General features: G+C 42.5%; 1 protein-coding gene across 3 annotated transcripts in view; it reads left to right on the top strand.

Moving 5' to 3' along the window:
• Positions 1–18344, top strand: part of LOC144048798 (bone morphogenetic protein receptor type-1B-like) — a 47141-nt gene that overhangs the window by 26636 nt on the left and 2161 nt on the right. For 2 of the 3 annotated variants that reach the window (XM_077561159.1, XM_077561158.1), the window contains exons 4-10: positions 15487–15655; positions 15724–15823; positions 16678–16780; positions 17059–17146; positions 17232–17370; positions 17636–17828; positions 17937–18234. In XM_077561159.1, coding sequence (XP_077417285.1) covers positions 15487–15655; positions 15724–15823; positions 16678–16780; positions 17059–17146; positions 17232–17370; positions 17636–17828; positions 17937–18234 — 1090 coding nt within the window. Of the gene's footprint in view, positions 1–15391; positions 15656–15723; positions 15824–16677; positions 16781–17058; positions 17147–17231; positions 17371–17635; positions 17829–17936; positions 18235–18344 lie in introns of all 3 variants that reach the window. The other variant, XM_077561160.1, reaches the window with a different exon arrangement.

Below are 18344 nucleotides of genomic sequence, written 5' to 3'. Positions count from 1 at the left end.
TCAAGAGAAATACAATAAAATGAAGAAAATAATGTTGCGAATACATTTCTACATATTTATAGGGAAGAAAATAATTCAGTGCGTAAATGTAGGCCAGTGCTTCTAATAGTGTTAAGGCCAGCAGAGAAGGCCTTCAACTGATTGGATGCGCTTGCATGTCAAGGGTTGTTTTTCATGTTGATACACATTAAGGGTCCATGCCCTCCTGAGTGTTATTCTTTTTAACTGCGACCGCCCCTCCCCCACCCCCTTCTGCGGTTTACACCTGTTTGATACATTATCATCCCACCGTCACATTCCAAAAAGGGAGGAATTTGAAGAACAACGTTGCGCGCTTTTAAGCTGTCTGCCGCGCTGCCCGGGCCTTGTGAGTGATAGCGTCTGACCTTATTTTTTCTCAATTTCTTTTTTGGTGCAGTTTGGTTCTATTTAAAGTGACGGCGCTTGTTTCAGCCGGGGGAAGCTCTGAAGTGCGTCCAGCTCGCGGGCTCATCATAGCTCACGCGGTGCGCGCCCCTTAGCCCCCCCCCCCCCCCCAACCCCGAGGTCGTCCGGCAACCTTTTGGCCGCGCGTCATCCATCCTCTCGTCCATCTTTCGCTTGTCACGGCTCACTTTAGAGACGGCTTTCCATTCTGGTCTGTCATCCAAGCGAGTGGCTCTGAAAGCCGTGACCGTCTGAGCATTACACACACACGCACACACACACGCACACGCACATGGAAGGCAAACATACAAAGTGTCTGCATGTTTCTGATTCATGTGAACACTGACTGCTCTGTCCAAGAATCCAAACAACAGCTGCCAGCGACTGAGACGTATGTGGAGTCTGACATCGAGTTGAACCCGGGCCAAGTTGTTCTTATTCTAAGTTTTTCTTTTTTTAAATGGAGTTTATAGAGAAATCTCCAAGCACAGTTGGTTCATAAAAAACACAGCTTTTGTTTTTTTTTGGTTTGCCACCTGTTGAAATCAAAACATCACATTTTTTTGGTATATAAATGCGCAACAAATTCTTAGATGGAACAATTATCCTTTGTTAAAATCATGCATCGTAGTTAGCTTGCATGTCTTTTTCATGGCGAATCCTTGAAATGATTGTGAAACTATGAAGCTCAAATGTAGTGGCTTGCTTCTAATTGGGACTCACTATGGCAACATTCATTGTAGGAGCTGACTATGGTATAATTTATTTATTTATTTTTGTTTTTTTGTCACATTAGCACTAAATATGTTCATTCATATTGATGATGGGTTTGTGGTGCAGTTTTTGTACAGTATTGAAGGTTTTCTATAATTGAGTGGTTTAGTTCCCACCTCAACGTATAGTCCTGCTACCTACCAACATCTAAAAACATAACTTCCTGAGCAGAGGTACAAAAAATAAAATCGTTAATCATTTAACTTTTCAAACTTTCCTGGTGTCTGATGTTATAAGCTTACTCGAGTGCACCCCAGGCCTTTTCAGTTGTTTGAACTTCTTATTCTCGGGGCTCATTCATTGGCCGACGCATAAGTGATGGATTGGCCAAGCAACGGGAACGTCCGTTCATTCAGTGGCCGGCCCGTGGATGATTGATGTTGCTGGTGAAAGATTCAGCTCGGCGTGGGAGGAAGGAGATGGAACTGGTGGAGTGCCTTGGCCCAACTCTTTGAGACACGCTTTTGTCTTCCCTATTGTCTTTTTTTTCTTCTTTGAACCAGCATGCTGATTCTCCATTGCTGTGCTAGTGTTCTCCAGTTTCCACCAATTGGTTGGGTACTATTTACAGTGGTACGTTGAGTTACGTAACCACCAACTTAGTGGATGTTTTTTTGAACTTGCGAACTGTTGCTTAGATGATAGTTATACAAGTGTGAAAATAGGTTACTTCCTCATCTTTAATAACAAGCAGTAATGAGAAGGTGCAATCATTCTTGTCACAAATGTCCTCATGACAGATGTCATGAGAAGCAAAGAGATTTAAAAGTGTGAGCACCCACTTTTACATGGCAAATCCAGATGGCAGATCATCTGACTTGCACAAAAAGCTTTGCAATCTTGCCTCTGCTCGGGTGCTGCCGAAATTGTTGCTTCAAACCAAAATGCCTGACTTCATATTAAATTTTGCGCACAGATTCTTGAAACCTTAATATCTGTTGTGTTTATTTATTTTTTATTTATTTATTATTAATTTTTTCTTTTTCTGGAGAGCTCAGTATTGTTCATTCGGTAATTTTACCGATTTGACATGTCATCATCATTGCTCTCCTTAATTTATTTTATTTATTTTTATTTTTATTTTTTTGTGTGTGCGTGCTGTTGTGTTTATGATCGCAATGTCCACCCAGTTTTGTTTCGATTGGTGAAACTGGTGTCGGGGGATTTATTTTTTAATTTCCCCCCCCCCATTCCCTCTTTTTCATGGCAAATCCTCGAAATAATCATCAAATTTACTAGGCTCATTTTTGGCAAATTTCTTAGTAGCAGTTCAGAATTGCATACGAGTGGAATTTACTTGAAATGGCTGCTCCAAGCCAAAATGGCTGACTTCTCTTCAATTTCAATCATGGGTCCTTGAGACTTTTTTGTTCAACTTATCATGATAGACTTGAGTTTCTTTCGGTTATGAGTGAGTTGCGGTAGATATCACTATCTTACATTAGAAAGATAGGCAAGCCACGGGAGGATTTACTATTCTTAACTGTTCCATATACAACCCAACTAAAGCGCTCGGTGAAAATCTGCTTTAGGTGTTGTGTCTGTCAAGGCGATCCTCCTTCGGTCAAGTACAGGACGACATGTTCCCTGTCCGTCAAGGAGAAATGAGTACGCTATGCAACACACACACACACATACTGTACACACTCCCAGATCTCCTGTGACCTTCCACCTACGCCAGGCTGCAGCCTTCAGTGTGACTTCTGGGAAGCGAGGAGCAATAGCTTACATTTCATTGTCCTTGGTGGAAAGAAGCGGCACTGTATCAGTTTTCACGGTCAAAAGCTCTGCCAGTTGCTGTGCTTTTGTCACCAGCCACTAATGAGAGGCTGGCACCCCCCCCCCCCCATGTGTGTAGACTCTGAGGGTCTGTTTGAGCTTCACCAAACACCTGCCCCCCCCCCCTCCCCCACACACACACATTTGGCCAAAACATCTACAGTCACCCACGTTGTTGTTTTAACACTGTTCACAGAGTTGTGGCAAGGACGTGTAACTTTTAATTAGCTCTCTTTCTACTTTAGTTTTCTTAAAGGTACAACGTTACCTTGACTTGCGAGTGCCCCAATGAGTGTTTGTTGGATTTAGCTCAAGTTTGGTCCTAAGAGACTCAACTATTGCTTTTGAGTTAGATTTGTTCCAAACAGACACCATTGATGACTAAGAGGCTATTTTGTCCAAAGAAACATTGTGGATACATTTGAATAATATGTAGTCTTGTGCAAGACACAGTTGCTGTTGTTACAAACTTTGTGGTTCTGTTTAAAGCAACTCAGTTGATATCTTTGAATATTTTTTTTTTTTATATACAGTCTCACTTAATGCTTTTGAGTAAGAGGTATTTTGGCCAAAAGGGACACACTTATTGCGTTTGAGTAAGGGTTAGTTTTGTCCAAATATGCACGGTTGTCACTTTTAAATAAGTGGAAATTTTAGAGCTATATACTGTATTTAATAGGTAGTTTTTCGCCAAAAGACACAATTAATGTGTTTTCATGTTTAGAAATGTATCTTTTAGTGAGATGTATTTTTTTTCTTGATTCCAATCAGTTGATGTTTTTGAGCAAAAGGTAGTTAGGCCCAAAGGGACACAACTTAATGTCTTGTCCAAAGAGACACAGTTGACATCTTTTATTTTGAGCTAGTTAAGTCCAAAAAGCTATAATTGATGAAGTGCATTGAGTAAGTACAGCGCTAGTAGTAACAGCGCTGATCAGCTGGCTGCCAATCCCAAAACACAAAAAGGGGGGAGGAGTTGCTTCAGAGCAACTGAAAACAAAACGTTAACATCTTATAGAAGACCAGGATGTATGACTGACGATATCGCGAGAATGCAAAAATTAACCCCTGGAAGGAAGCGAGAAGAGTTTGTGGGGGTATTACATCCGGTGATGAATACGCATCAGCAGTCGGACTGTTCTTGGTAAGACACAGCTGATCTAGCATGTGCGTGTTTATGACAAATCTGATTTGTGAATCAGCCCTCGATCATATGATGAAATATCCTGCCACTGGGAGCCGGACCATCTGTAGATCATGGACCAAAAAAACGGTGTCAGTGCCAACATAAGGTTGGGAGTTAAGGAATAGGTAGGATCATCGGTTATGGTTAAGTTAAGCGAGTTTGAAATATCAGATATAAGCACTACTTAAGACCACGCATAGACGACTGAAGACAGTATCCAGTAATCATATGCTCAATTTTTATTAGTTTGTCCGTAGATGTGTCACCAGGCAGTTAAAATATGACGTTGGCCGGCAGCCAGTGTAATACTGTACTTCCAATCTTTCTGATTCCCACCGTGACTAGATCGCTCTCCTGTGTGCAAGTGATATACACTCAGTTTGCCATCAGCAGGCTGTTTTTATCATTTATTCATAAGTACTTTTTCTTCTGCGCTTGATAAAATTTACGAGAGGATGAAATGTGATATTACAGATCTTCCGGAAGCAGAAAAGACAAACGGTAATAGAAGCGGAACACTACCAACATTTCATGTCAAGATTATAGTGCACCAAAAGATCACAGTTATCAAAAATGATGTTGGTATTGCCAACATAAATTTGTCAGAGATTTGTTAATGGAATTGGCTCCAAAAAACAAACAAAACAAAACGATAACATAAAAAAAATATATATATATATATTTTTTTTCCCTGGAGAGCTCAGTATTGTTCATTCGGTAATTTTACCGATTTGACATGTCATCATCATTGCTTTTTTTTTTTTTTGTATGTGTATGTGCGTGTGTGCGTAAAAAAAATATTAGACGACAAATACAATGGGGGGGGGGGGGGGGGAAACGCTCCCCACCTTACGAACGAGTTATGTTCCGGACGATCGTTCGTAAGGTGAATTTGTTCGTAAGTTGCTTCAGTGCTATATTTTGTATTATAATTTATGTTTAAAGCCTATATAAGTATATTGAAGGTTTATATAAGTATGTTTAAGGCTTGTACAAGTAACCTGCATTGGTTTGTACTGAAAAAAACGTTTAATAAAATGGAGAGAATACGTACAGTACTGTACTGTACTACGTATGTTAGAGAGAGAGAGCGAGACACACACAGTATGTACATGTACGTAATAAGATAAATAAAATGAAGTTTAACTTACTTTTGGAAGATGTACTCGATGCTTAAGGAGATGATGGAGGAGGAGGAAGAGGAGGATTTTATATCATGAGAGATTCTTCGTCGTCGCTGGAATCGGCTTCAAAAGTTATTTCCTCCTTCATGGGGACCGGCGTTTTCTTCCTCCTCCTCCTCGCCACGTTGCTCAGCCTCCAATGAGCTCTCACAGCGCCAATCGTCGGTATTAGCGGCGGAAAGAAGCACTACGCGCAATACAAAATCTAACTTACAGCATTTCTTTCCAAACATTTTTCGACATACTGTACGCGCAGAAATGTTCGCATGTACCGTTCGCAACTCGAATGTTCGTAAGTAGGGGAGCGTCTGTAGTAGTGTACCCACTACAACCAATTTGGCTATATTGCATCTTGCTCTTTTTTCTGAAAGTGAGCCCTTTTGGAAAAAAAAAAAAAGAGTCTGCTTTACTTCCATAAGAGCCAAGCTAAGTGCTCAATGTAAGTACAATATGATACAAGTTGTAATTCCGGGTTTGTGGACATACCATAAGGCTTAGTTTGAAATAGACGCACATGATATGAACTGTACTGTAATATGGACCTTATGACTATGCAGATGGAAATGAGTGTTTAAATACATGCGTGCGTGTGTACGTGTGTTAGAACAAGCTTGACAGCATGTTTGTCCGGTGAGATAGAGCAGAGGAGGCCTGGAGCTGGCGATGGGTGATATGTGCCTCGGTTAATGGCCAGCTAATCACACACAGTAGACAGCCGGACGCGCACCACTGTAAACACCCCGTACCCGCTGCCTACGACACATTTGTATACCGCTGGCATTTGTTCATTTGTATTTTGTCACAAAAACACAACTGCAGACATGTTGACACACACACTGTATATACAGTATTGTATGTGTGTTATAAATGAGAGCAACATGACCGTTTGAGCCCATAGATGACTGAGATGCCTGCAGGTCAGAACGCAGGGCAAATAAACACATGCCAGCTGCAATGTTAACACCATCAACTTGCGCCTTGCGCGCACACACGTGTACACATTCTTACACTTAAGGGTGGAAAAAAACACATCACAACTTACAGTATGTGTAGACTGGAGCAATGGCGGAGCATTTTTTTTTGGCGAACATTTTAGTGTACACGACAAAGAATGGCAAAAATAAACGTTAGTTGACTTATTTGGCTGCGGTGTTACGCGCCACAGTCTCCGCGTCGAAAATTTGTCTCCATATGCCGAGAGGTAAATAGAAAGAGACCTTTGTTATTGTTGTTGTTTTTTGTTCCGTTCCAAATGACAGCGTGTTTTTTTTTGGGTAGTTTCTCACAGTGCCGCTATGAAACGGAAAACTGACTACTGATTACTGCGCTGAGAAAAAAGTAAATACAGGCCATCCTCGTACTCCTGTTATTTAGCACATCACTTTCTTTTTTGTTTCTTTTCTTCTTTTTTTTCTTTTTTGTCAGCACATCACTTTCTGACTGCGCCGTTCAATGGTGCATTTTGCTACCTAGGAAAAGCAACATATTCGTTTTTTTTTTATTTAATTTTTTTGTTTATTATTATTATTTTTTTATATATATTTCAATGAGTGTCTTGAATTGCCATAAGAGCCATCCACTGACCAACTGAAAGAACGCGCAAACTTTACATAAAAAAGAGCAGGTTCAAATCCTGAACTTTCTTCCTGGAGAAAAGACAGACAGACAGACAACCTTTTTACATTCTTAAAAGTAATTAATAATTTGATTAGTCGCATGTTGGACTATTGGTTTACGACATCTAGCTCGCAGTTCTCAGGTTTTGGAGCCTTGGAATAAACATCACGAGGCCTTCTAGATGTAAACAGACGATTGCAATCAGTGTTTTTGGAAGCGTCAGGGACGTGACATTTTTTTATTATTACAAACAATCACTCAAAAGAAAGCGACAGTGTTGCGTTGCTCTGCCACCAATCAAGGTCAGACATAGTAAACCACGAAAGATATTTACACTGTATTCCGTGAAAAGAGTGTAAAAATAACTCGACCTCGACGAGCTTCCTAACAACCAAAACAAGTGAGATGTTGCCATCTCGTGCTGGGTCAGACGTGGAGTGTTTGAGCACGCTCACATACTTGAGGTCCGAAAGTGAATCCGTTTTATATTTGCCGGGGCACACCATTGGCTCCTGGCCGTCGTGTGCCTATTGTTTGTCAGCGTGATGTTTGCGTGCCGCCGCCGCCGCCGCCGCCGCCGCCACCGCCACGGAACAATGTGTCACATGATGGTATCACGGGAATAGAATGCATTATGGTAAAAATAGCAAGCGAGTGTGAGTATTTGCCGTCGTTTTTATTACGTATCTAAAGAAGGTGGCTTCGTATTGCTCTGGAATTAATTAGCGGACTTGTTTATGCTCAAAAGAATTGTTGTGAATATATTGTCTTCATAAATGTAAAATATTACAAATTTGTCCGACTACCATAAAACCGTCAGTTGAGTAACTTGATGATGATGATGATATTTGTCTTTGCCTCAACTTGATCATTTCCATTTCAATGGCACTTAATAGCGATCACATTTGTCAACCAATTCAAAAGCAATCAAAGGAAATAAAATGTGGGTCAGGTTCACATTGGGTAAGCGTTCGATTTCATCACAACTTGAGTTCTGAATTCTTGGATTTGTGCTTGTTGTGCTAACTTTATGTACTTTACTCGGTCTGAGTAGCCGCTAATGGCTGTGACACAAATGGCCTCGGTCCAATCTTCTCGCCTGACCTTTTATTAACGCTTGCCGCCTACTCTTTCCCACATGCATTTGTGAAACAAACCATTTGGCGTGTCTAATTATGCACATATTCCAAATTTTACACTTTAGTTAGCGTTCAATTATCTTCTTCTCTTGTTCAAGTAATCATCCACTACTATAGGCTCTTTCCAAATAATCCTTCCATTTTATTCCCATCGAGTAATCAAACAATGGCTGAGTGTCCGCAATTCAATCACGTCCCGTCTCAGCAACCAGATACAAAAAAAAAAAAAAAAAAATCATAGAAATGTCTTAATAGGCCGACGGGTTATTTGAGTGGCCATGAAAACACTTGGGCGACCTGCCAAAATAAACGGCGTGAGCGTGTGATTCCGTGTGCGTGTGCGTACGACTGCAGCACACACCTCGGACCCGGGGGTTGAGTTTCACGTCTGTGGACACAGTTGGCGGACAGCAACTTCCTTCAGGTCTTGAACGTTGACGGCTGAGAGATCTCATGTCTGATTTGTGGTTAGGTAAAAACAATTTAGGACTGCCTGTAGACCAAATATGCTCATGCGTACACACACACTCACACACAGACACACATTGAGATAATAAATAACTCGAGAAAAGGACAAAAAGATGTTCTCGGGAAGAAGATAGCGTTGAGTCCCTGCTGGGAGAAATCAGTTATGGTTATTGTCTGCAAGGCTCATAAGTCTAATCAACCCTGAAAGAAGTTTGCGTAAGACAAAACAATAACATGCATTTGCGCCGTCATTTAATTTGTTATGAAGTTGCTACAGTATATAAATAAATGTTGATTGTAGCCACAGTTTGAAAACCGCTAAAAGTAGGGCGAGTAGTCGGTGCAGAAAAAGTGAGCCAAGTCGACTCCTCGCCTACCGTTTTTGCCGTGAGTGACATTTCGCCTTACCGTACCTTTAACTCTTTTCATGAACTAACTAACCCCTATCATGACTTCCTGATTACCCCCCAAAATAACCCTTTTTATTTATCTATATTCCAATTCATTATATACTGTAGTATGGGATCCCTTTTTCTGTGTATGAATCCTACAAAATCATTTGTTATGAACACGATAAACCATAAAAAAAAAAATCCCAACTACATTGTCTGTAGCTTTGATTTTTATCTAAGGACAAATGGGCTTCAGGTGGCATGCATATAATTTGACTTATTTATGAGAGAGAATTGATGACAAGACCAGATGCTCTCGATTCTGCACACTCTTGCCTCTTTCTTTCTTCTTCTTCATCCTCTTTCGATTTCCCTTTTCTCCAGCACTGCTTTGTAGCTCCGAGGGCTTTTCTAGAATGAACCGGGAGTTCCGGAATCCTTGTGTGTAGCCGTCACTCATCACCACAGGAGAGCGCGCACACACAATATGTAGACTTGGCTTATTCACTAGAGAGCCATTTGTTCTCATTTGACATGATGAAGTGATGGTTATTTATTTATTTTTTTTCACGCCAGCCAATTATCTTTGGAATCGCTGTTTATTCTTCTTCTTCTTGTTCTGATGTGAAAGCATTATTATTATTTTTTTAAATCTATTTATTTAATTGCTCTTGCCGAGCTGTGTGTTCTGAAAAGAATGCAAATAAGTGCGGCAAATAAATGTCATTTTTCAAAATCAAAATCTCACAAATGGAATTGCCTTTTGGAGGCCTAAACATGCACAAGAGGACTCCCCAATTCTCTAGCAAGTGGGCGTGTCTTGTCTTGTATGCATTTTGGGGGTGCCCCAACACACCCTTCCAAAACTCACTCATAAACTTAGAACAAATTGGACCCTGTTGGTTATTGCTATTTGGGCGGACATATGCATCAGGATGCACGAAAAAAAAGTCTCAAAACGACATGCCTAAAGCGGAACAGAAATTCGTCCATTTTTATTTCAAACAGCCATTTTGCTCAAACTCCAACTCTCATACTCTGATCATCTGGGCCAGTGCTAAAGTGTGAAGTGTTTCTGCCTACGTCATCTAATGCGGGCAGAGCAAGATGCCAAAGTTGGATGATATTTTCAAGGATTTGCCATGAAAAACAGAGTGGATTTTATTTTTTAATTCAACCTTTCGAAGCAAATGTCACTTTAGAGGAATGTCTGTCACAACAGGATGCATGAAAAAGTCTCAAGGACGTAGACTTGAAAGTCTTTTTTTAGTTTGAAGCAAATTTCAGCGCTGAAATTGGACAAATCCGTATCGTGTAGTAATAAATTCCATTTCCACTCGGTGATGGCGTGCATGTGGTTCTTGAAGGGCATGTTTGGGTGACACTTAAAACACATTTTGGGAAGAACTCGAATGATTGCCATGACTTCATGAACGTTCTCCTGGACGAATGGACAAAAACATCTCAGATACGACTTAGACTAAGACTCGAACTGGTTGCCAATCAATAGCAAGGCCCAACAACCTTTCACACTCGCATTCACACGATCTTCAATAAACCATCATACAAGTCTTTGGAATAAAAAGTTGTCAAGGTCCCATTGGACCAGGTGAATGCAATCATCTTTATGGGACATGAATGAAATAAACCATTTCCCACAGTGTTGCTCCTACCAACCGTTAATCCTGATAAACGTTACTTGCCCGTCAACAACCTTACATACGAGATCAGCCCGGGTTTGTTTCAAAGTCCGACTTCCCCGAAGTCATTAAGACATTCCGCCGTGATGGTTTAGCTCATCCGATCGCTGACGTGAGGAACAACGTGAAGATTTAAAAAAAAAATTGGGCATCAAAGTACATGCAAGCGGGACCCCTAACACGTCGCTCCCCCCACGTACTGGCGACTGTCAAACACGGGGAAGATGAACAACCACTTAAAGGCGAAGGAAGGCAGGTAGTATTTACACCAGCTGGATGAAAGGCTTTATTTGACACCAGCTGGATGACTAATGAACGCTCTTTCTTTGCTTTGGCCTTTCTTTTTCTATCTGGACCCGCCCGTCTCCATCTTGTTAGTCGAGCACAACGTGGGACTCCCTCACCTCCGTCCTCCACTCCCAACAAAGCCCCCATGTGATGAAAAGAGTCTTTAAGCTTTTTGGGGGGTCTTCTGGGGCCGAGCCGTTGTTAATTGCGTGTTGACAGTGGCCTCTATATCCTGCCATCAGGACTCCGAGACCAATAGGGGCGGGACCTGGGGATTGCTAATGGCGTTTGAAAGGCGAGTTTAGCAAAATAGCTTGGAACCATTTTGATGACTCATAAAACGTGTTGAGCTTTGTGATATGTTTTGACATTTGGAGAGCTTGTAGAGTGGAAATCACTTATCACTGGATATGGCTTGACATTGACATCCAGTTTGTTTGGATTCTTTTTAAAATTTGTTTTTCATTTTCTGCGGGCTCTGTATCGGTCTGTGGTGGTGAAGAACGATTTACTGGTCGATCAACGTTCCTACGAGCTGTGGGTCGTGACCGAAAGAATAAGATCCCGGATACAAGCGGCCGAAATGAGTTTCCTCCGTAAGGTGTCCTGGCTGTCCCTTAGAAATAGTTTGAGAAGCTCGCTCATCCGGGAGGGACTCGGGGTCGAGCCGCTGCTCCTCCGCGCGGAGAGGAGCCAGTTGAGGTGGCTCTGGCATCTGGTTCGGATGCCTCCTGGACGCCTCCCTGGAGAGGTGTTCCGGCGGGAGTCCCCGGGGACGACTTAGGACACACTGGAGAGACTATGTCTCTCAGTTAAGCTGGGAACAACGCCTTGGGATCCCGCTGGAGGAGTTGGTTGAAGTGGCTGGGGACATGGAAGTCTGGGCTTTCCTCCTAAAGCTGCTGCCATCGTGACCCAAACCCGGATAAGCGGGTAGTAAATGAATGGATGGATGGATTTTTCCCGTAAGAGGTAATGGAATGGAAATACTGTGACGTACCCTCGTTTATTGCGAGGACACATTCTAAAATCACCAACATTAGAAGAAACTCGAGGCAAAACTTAAAAAAAAAAATATATATATATACTCCATATACCCGCTTTAAGCTATAATAGAAGTTACTGTTGAATTTTCAGTGTCTGTTTACATGCATGTGCCTTTAAAAGGTGAAGCCCGATGGGGTGACGTTCAAAATGCGATGAAATTGTACATTGGTGCCTTGAGATACAAGTGACCCGACGTATGCTGTTTTGGAACAATTTATTTCGCTTGGACTTATGAACACATATTTTATATATATATATAACAAACGTTCCTGTCACTGTCCAGTCTTTGTCTTTTATTGCTTTGATTACGCCATTGATGGAATAAACAAAGGGACATTTTAGACTTTAAAAGCCGTCCGTTTGATTTGAGTTGCAAAGCTTTTCCAGTTCTAATCATCTCTCTAAACATGACTGTACAATTGTTATTTCCTCCCAATGCTTGACCTTGTCGATTGACTCTGATCACCCTTCCTGCCACATGCAGATAAGATAAACTCACAGCGTAGAAGCACTCCACGCAAGACGAGGTGGTCGGTCATGGTTGGTAGATGGTCACAACGTGCTGGAGAGGAAGAGATGGATTGGCAGATTGCTGGCATTCCTGACATTTCCGCTGAAAATCGGGAGACAGCAGGGAGCCGCGAGGCAGCACGGTTACAAGATAAATCAATTCCGCTGATCGTACTGTGAAGCGTAAATTGGCTTTGGATAATTATGTATCACCACAGTCTCCTCTTTGCTGTTGCAGCCCTTATGCAATCACAGAGACTCTTCATTGTTTTTGTTGTCACTCCCAACTGATGCATCCAAGCTCCCAAGATATACTCCATGTTCTTTAGCTCCTGACACTGTGGCCCTTTACTCCACAGTCTCCAGTTTGCTGCCACAGCCCTAAATCTCTTCTCAAGTAAAGTGTGTCTCATTACTGCGGCCAACATTCCTACAAGTAGATACCTTTGTTCTCCTCTATTGTTGTTTGTATTGTGCCTTATTTGTGGAAGCTGCGGTTTTATCCTGTGGTCATCGGAATTAACGGACTATTCCGCCCGGTTGCTCCCATCTTACACGGCGTGCTAGTGGCGGATGCTGGGTTGCAGGCCTTTTGTGTTTTGTCAACAGCACGGCGGCACCTCGCATGACGAGCCGCCGGAGCCACGCAGAGAGGCCACACCAGCAAAATGACAAAAGGAAAGCTAATGGAGGATGACAAGGTTACCTTAAAGATCCACAATCGTGAAGAGATATGCAGTGAGCGAGCGCGGGAGCGAGGCGCTAAGTGTTTGCAGGAGGGCTGCGGAGTGAGAGAAAGGGCAGCAAAGGCCAACGTCTCTTGTGAGCCTGCCGCAATAGTTCCCCGCAGATCTGTCACGTCTCGTTTTGGTTATCCGGTTTCACAGCACCCCTCCTCCGACTCCTCCACTTAGTCCTCGCTCCGAGTGACCTCCTTTTAAAACCTTCATCCATCTTCTTTGTTCTTATTTTGTGTTTGTGTTTGATTGTTTCTCCCTTTCAATAAACAAGTCGCTAATTGCTCAATTTCAAAAAACAAAACGGTGCTGCTGTTTTGGTTAGCAACTCTGGGCACCAAGAAGTAGTCTGCTGGCCTCATTTAAAAATAGCTCACCTGTGTCGTGATCATTGTTGCATATTGGTTTTTATCCGTTTCCTACCATGTAAATCATTGTTGATAATTATTATGAAAAATCATATACAGACAACAAACAAGAATAAGGTTGCAGACTTAAGCTATGCATGTCTGTAGCACGTTTTAGAGAGGGAGGGAGAGGGAGAGGGAGAGGGAGAGGGAGAGGGAGGGAGAGAGAGAGGGAGAGAGAGAGAGGGAGAGAGAGAGAGGGAGAGAGAGAGAGGGAGAGAGAGGGAGAGAGAGAGAGAGAGAGAGAGAGAGAGAGAGAGAGAGAGAGAGAGAGAGAGAGAGAGAGAGAGAGAGAGAGAGAGAGAGAGAGAGAGAGAGAGAAAAAACACCTCCCACGCTCAGTTCTCAGCATCTCCTCTCGCAGCTGTCAGGCATCTGCTCTCAATGAGCGTGCCGGAATGAATGAAAATCCGAAAAGCTACGGAGCAGAGATACTTTTTGCACTTTCACACACTCCCCCTCCACATCCTCCCTCAAGTGACAAACAGGTGCGTCTTTGAAATAGGATAAGACGGAATACCGAAGCTTTGTTCTGCTTCTTTTGGGAAAGTTTGACTAGTAAGATTGAAAAAGCATGTGTTGTGGGAAAGGACTTATCAGTACAGTATCTGCTGTAGCCGACGCTGTTTGTGTTCATGCAAGTTTACAAACTGGAGGCATTGGTGAGTGGTGAGGGTGCAACTCGGGTTGCAGGAAAGCATTGAAATACAACTTGAGGAGTACTTTTAGCAGCCTGCCCAAATTAATACATTTAATAATCAACATCTCTGGCAAGTATGATTATACATTTAGGCATTTTGCATTTTTTGTATCTAGTATCGATGGTTTCTATAAGGGGTGTAAGGCGATTATTTTTTTTTTAACCGTAATTAATCGCATGACTTCAATAGTTAACTCACGATTAATCGCAAATTATATATCTGTTCAAAATGTACAATAAAATCTTTTTCCCCAAGTTAATTCATACTCTTGTTAACATAAAAGTGGGGGAAATGTTAAAGCTGCATCTTTTAGTCATTGGTAAAATAATTTCATAATAATTAAGATTTACTGTACTGTAAAAAAAAAATGAGAGTGATATTGATTTGTGTTGAAGTCATTATTCTGCCACTAGATGGCATAATTGCATTTGTAAGACGTTGGTGACCTTTTCAAATTAAGAGCTATCTAATCTTTAACATGAAGTAACTTGTGAAATTCGGAACATTTTTCAAATTGTAAAACACAACTTGACCCCAGTCTCCACAATTAACTTTGACTGCCAGACGTTTTCAGAAAAGGGATGCCGCGGGTGCCAGCCGATTTAAGCATTTTTGACTGATCTTTCAAAGTCCACAGAAAATTATGTGTTTGGACTATGGAAACACACATACTACCAAATGAAAGATTGGACTCTTATCTTTCATCAGAAAAAAAAAGTTTGTTTCTACCTTATACCGTTTTTCAGTAATCAACAATAGAAAATGGTTAGTTTCACCTCTGTTTTGGAAAAAACGTATTTTAACGTCTTTGGCACTCCTCCATATGATTTTACTAAACGTTATTTAACGTTTTTGGCAGTCAAAGAGATATATATGCATTACTATTACATTTATTACTGCTAAATTTTGACTTGGACGTGTGTGCTGCGTTGCGACTGGAATTCCCCCAGTTGCAGGCTTTCCAAGTAAGGGGCGCAGTCATTGAAAAAATTACTGGAGAAACTTTAAACTAACGCACTCATTTTTACACCCCTAGTGTCTATAATTATGGCATGATAGTAGTAGGTTTATAAGGTCCACAACGAAGGCCCAGCTACCAAATTCAAGGTCTGCACTTCCTCCATCTCCCAGGCAACATATTGGACAGCATGCTGATCCGAGCAACCAGTAGGGAAGCGACGGCAGTGGATGGCGGGAAAGAGAACAGCGTGAGCGCGTCCACCGCTTCCTCGTCGCAGCCGCAGCTTTTGTGTCACTGCAACTACCACTGCCCGGACGACTCCACCAACAACACGTGCAGGTACGCCGGCACGCTCGTCTCCGATGAAAGGACGGCCAGACCGATGGGATAACGGAAATGTTCTTCAGGACGGACGGCTACTGTTTCACGATGGTGGAGGAAGAAGGCGGCGTTCCCGTCTTGACTGCAGGTTGCCTGGGCATCGTCGGGTTTGATTTTCAGTGCCGAGTGAGTATATCCAAACAATTTCAATTTGATTTCCAACAGCTTCAAAAATATGCACAGATGTTCCTTGACTTATTAGTTGCATTAGTTGCATGACGCCTGCAACCGCATAAAAGCCGTGATTTGTTCCATTTAACATCCAAACAGCACTTGTGAAAAACTGCGCTAGGAGAGGCCAGGACCAGACAATCGTCACATTACGCTGACTTGACCCAGGCGCAAGGAAATGAAATGAATTTCGTCAACAGGCTCCAAATCAGACCTTTAATCATTCGCAACCGTCAAAATTGAATTGCTGAATAAATTCAATGTTGCGATATTTTTTGTTTCTAGCGTTTGAAAAATGTTTACACGGCATGATTTTGTTAACATGTAGTCGGTCCTTCCTGAACATTTCAAATGAACTGCGCAGCAATTTTGCACATTTGTTAGCTTTGATCAGCTTTCCCATATCTTTTTTTTCTTTTCTGGAGAGCTCAGAATTGTTCATTCGGTAATTTTACCGATTTGACATGTCATCATCATTGCTCTCTCTCTCTCTTTTTTTTTTTCTTTTATAATTTTTTTTAAATTTTGTATGTGGGTGTGTGCGTGCGTGCGTGTGTGTGTATTCATTAGTTCACCTAAAACCTATTAAAAAAATCCCATACCGTTCACCTAAACCGAACACTTCCAGCCAGAGTCGTGAGGCCGTCAGGAGACCCGAGGAAGGACCAAAGTAAAGAAAGCGTTGCCATATCTGTTTGCATCAAATTTGTTCCGCATTAATCATATGAAAAGTAGGGAAACGTGTCAAAGTTGAGTCACTCCTAAATCAAGTTGTAAACATCATATATGTCTTGGTTTGTTGTGTTTAGCACACAGGACGCTTGCGTCAAAGGCAGACATTGGAATGCTGCACGAATCAAGATTACTGCAATCGATTCCTTCATCCTATGCTGCCGCCTCTCGATCCGCCTCGTAAGTTTGCCTTCTAAAATGGTCATTGTAGTAAGTAAGGTGGAGTCAGGATAAATTTGCCCCTGAAACCAGTTTCACCGATTGACATGAAATTGGGTCAAAATGTGAAGAACCCAATGTCTGAAACGGAACCATTTTGGTTTGGGATCGTACGAAGCAGGTGCCCTAAGACAGATGAACGACGCTTAATTGCCAAGCTTTTTTTTTGAGAAGTTGACTTGTACGGTGCTTAAATTGATTAATATGGGTGCACTTTTTTTTTTTCCCAATCTATGTAGATGGCAAGATCCACCATCTGGCCTTGTTGATCTCCATCACTGTCTGCAGCATCATTCTGGCTGCTATTATTGTCTTCTGCTACTTTCGGTGAATATTATCCAGCAACATTTCTTCTGTAAAAGGCTCTGCAGACTATTCATTGTGTTTGTGTGTGTTTATTTTCTTCAAATAGATATAAGCGTCAGGTGTCCCGTCCTCGCTACACCATCGGCCTGGAGCAGGATGAGACCTACATTCCTCCCGGAGAGTCCCTGAAGGATTTGATCGAGCAGTCACAGAGCTCTGGTTCTGGCTCAGGGCTCCCCCTGCTGGTGAGATGGAAGTACTCCACTACCAGGGGCCAGTAAATAGGGAATATACTGTAGAGTCAACCTCTTTTTATTGCAGGGGTTCCAGACACTTCCACAATAGCTGAAAATCTGAGAGAGAATTTTCACAGTATATTTAAACAACCAAAATATTCAACTAAATATATATATATATATATAATGTAAAATATCCACAATGCGGAGGCACACTTAAAGAGTTTTAACCTGCATCTTTCTGCCCCCCCCCCCCCCCCCCACACACCTCCAGGTGCAGAGGACAATCGCCAAGCAGATCCAGATGGTGAAGCAGATAGGCAAAGGCCGCTACGGCGAGGTGTGGATGGGTCGTTGGCGAGGGGAGAAAGTGGCGGTTAAAGTCTTTTTCACCACCGAGGAGGCCAGCTGGTTCCGTGAGACCGAGATCTACCAGACGGGCCTCATGAGGCATGAGAACATACTCGGTAAAGACGGCAAATATTACTGTTTGGATGGTACATAATAACACAAAATAAAAAACCGACCACATGACAAAAAAAAACCCAAAAATATTTTGGCTTTCATTGTCTCAGGATTCATCGCGGCGGACATCAAAGGCACGGGTTCGTGGACGCAGCTCTACCTGATCACCGACTACCACGAGAGCGGCTCGCTCTACGACTTCCTCAAGTCCACCACGCTGGACAGCAAGGCCATGCTGCGGCTGGCCTACTCGTCCGTGTCGGGCCTGTGCCACCTCCACACGGAGATCTTCGGCACGCAGGGGAAGCCCGCCATCGCCCACAGGGACCTGAAGAGCAAAAACATCCTGGTCAAGAGGAACGGCGCCTGCTGCGTCGCCGACTTGGGTCTCGCCGTCAAGTTTATCAGGTGCGTTACGAAATGCTGTCAGAAGTGGGATACTTTGACATCCGTGGTATGTCCAGTTGGTAGGAATCAGGGTTAAGGCTACCACTCCAAGGAGGAAGATGGTGTCAGAA

This window comes from Vanacampus margaritifer, chromosome 3 (assembly GCF_051991255.1).
Source record: "Vanacampus margaritifer isolate UIUO_Vmar chromosome 3, RoL_Vmar_1.0, whole genome shotgun sequence".
NCBI lineage: Eukaryota > Metazoa > Chordata > Actinopteri > Syngnathiformes > Syngnathidae > Vanacampus > Vanacampus margaritifer.
The sequence above is the reverse complement of the archived record's forward strand: the minus strand, read 5'-3'. Positions and strand labels throughout refer to the sequence as shown.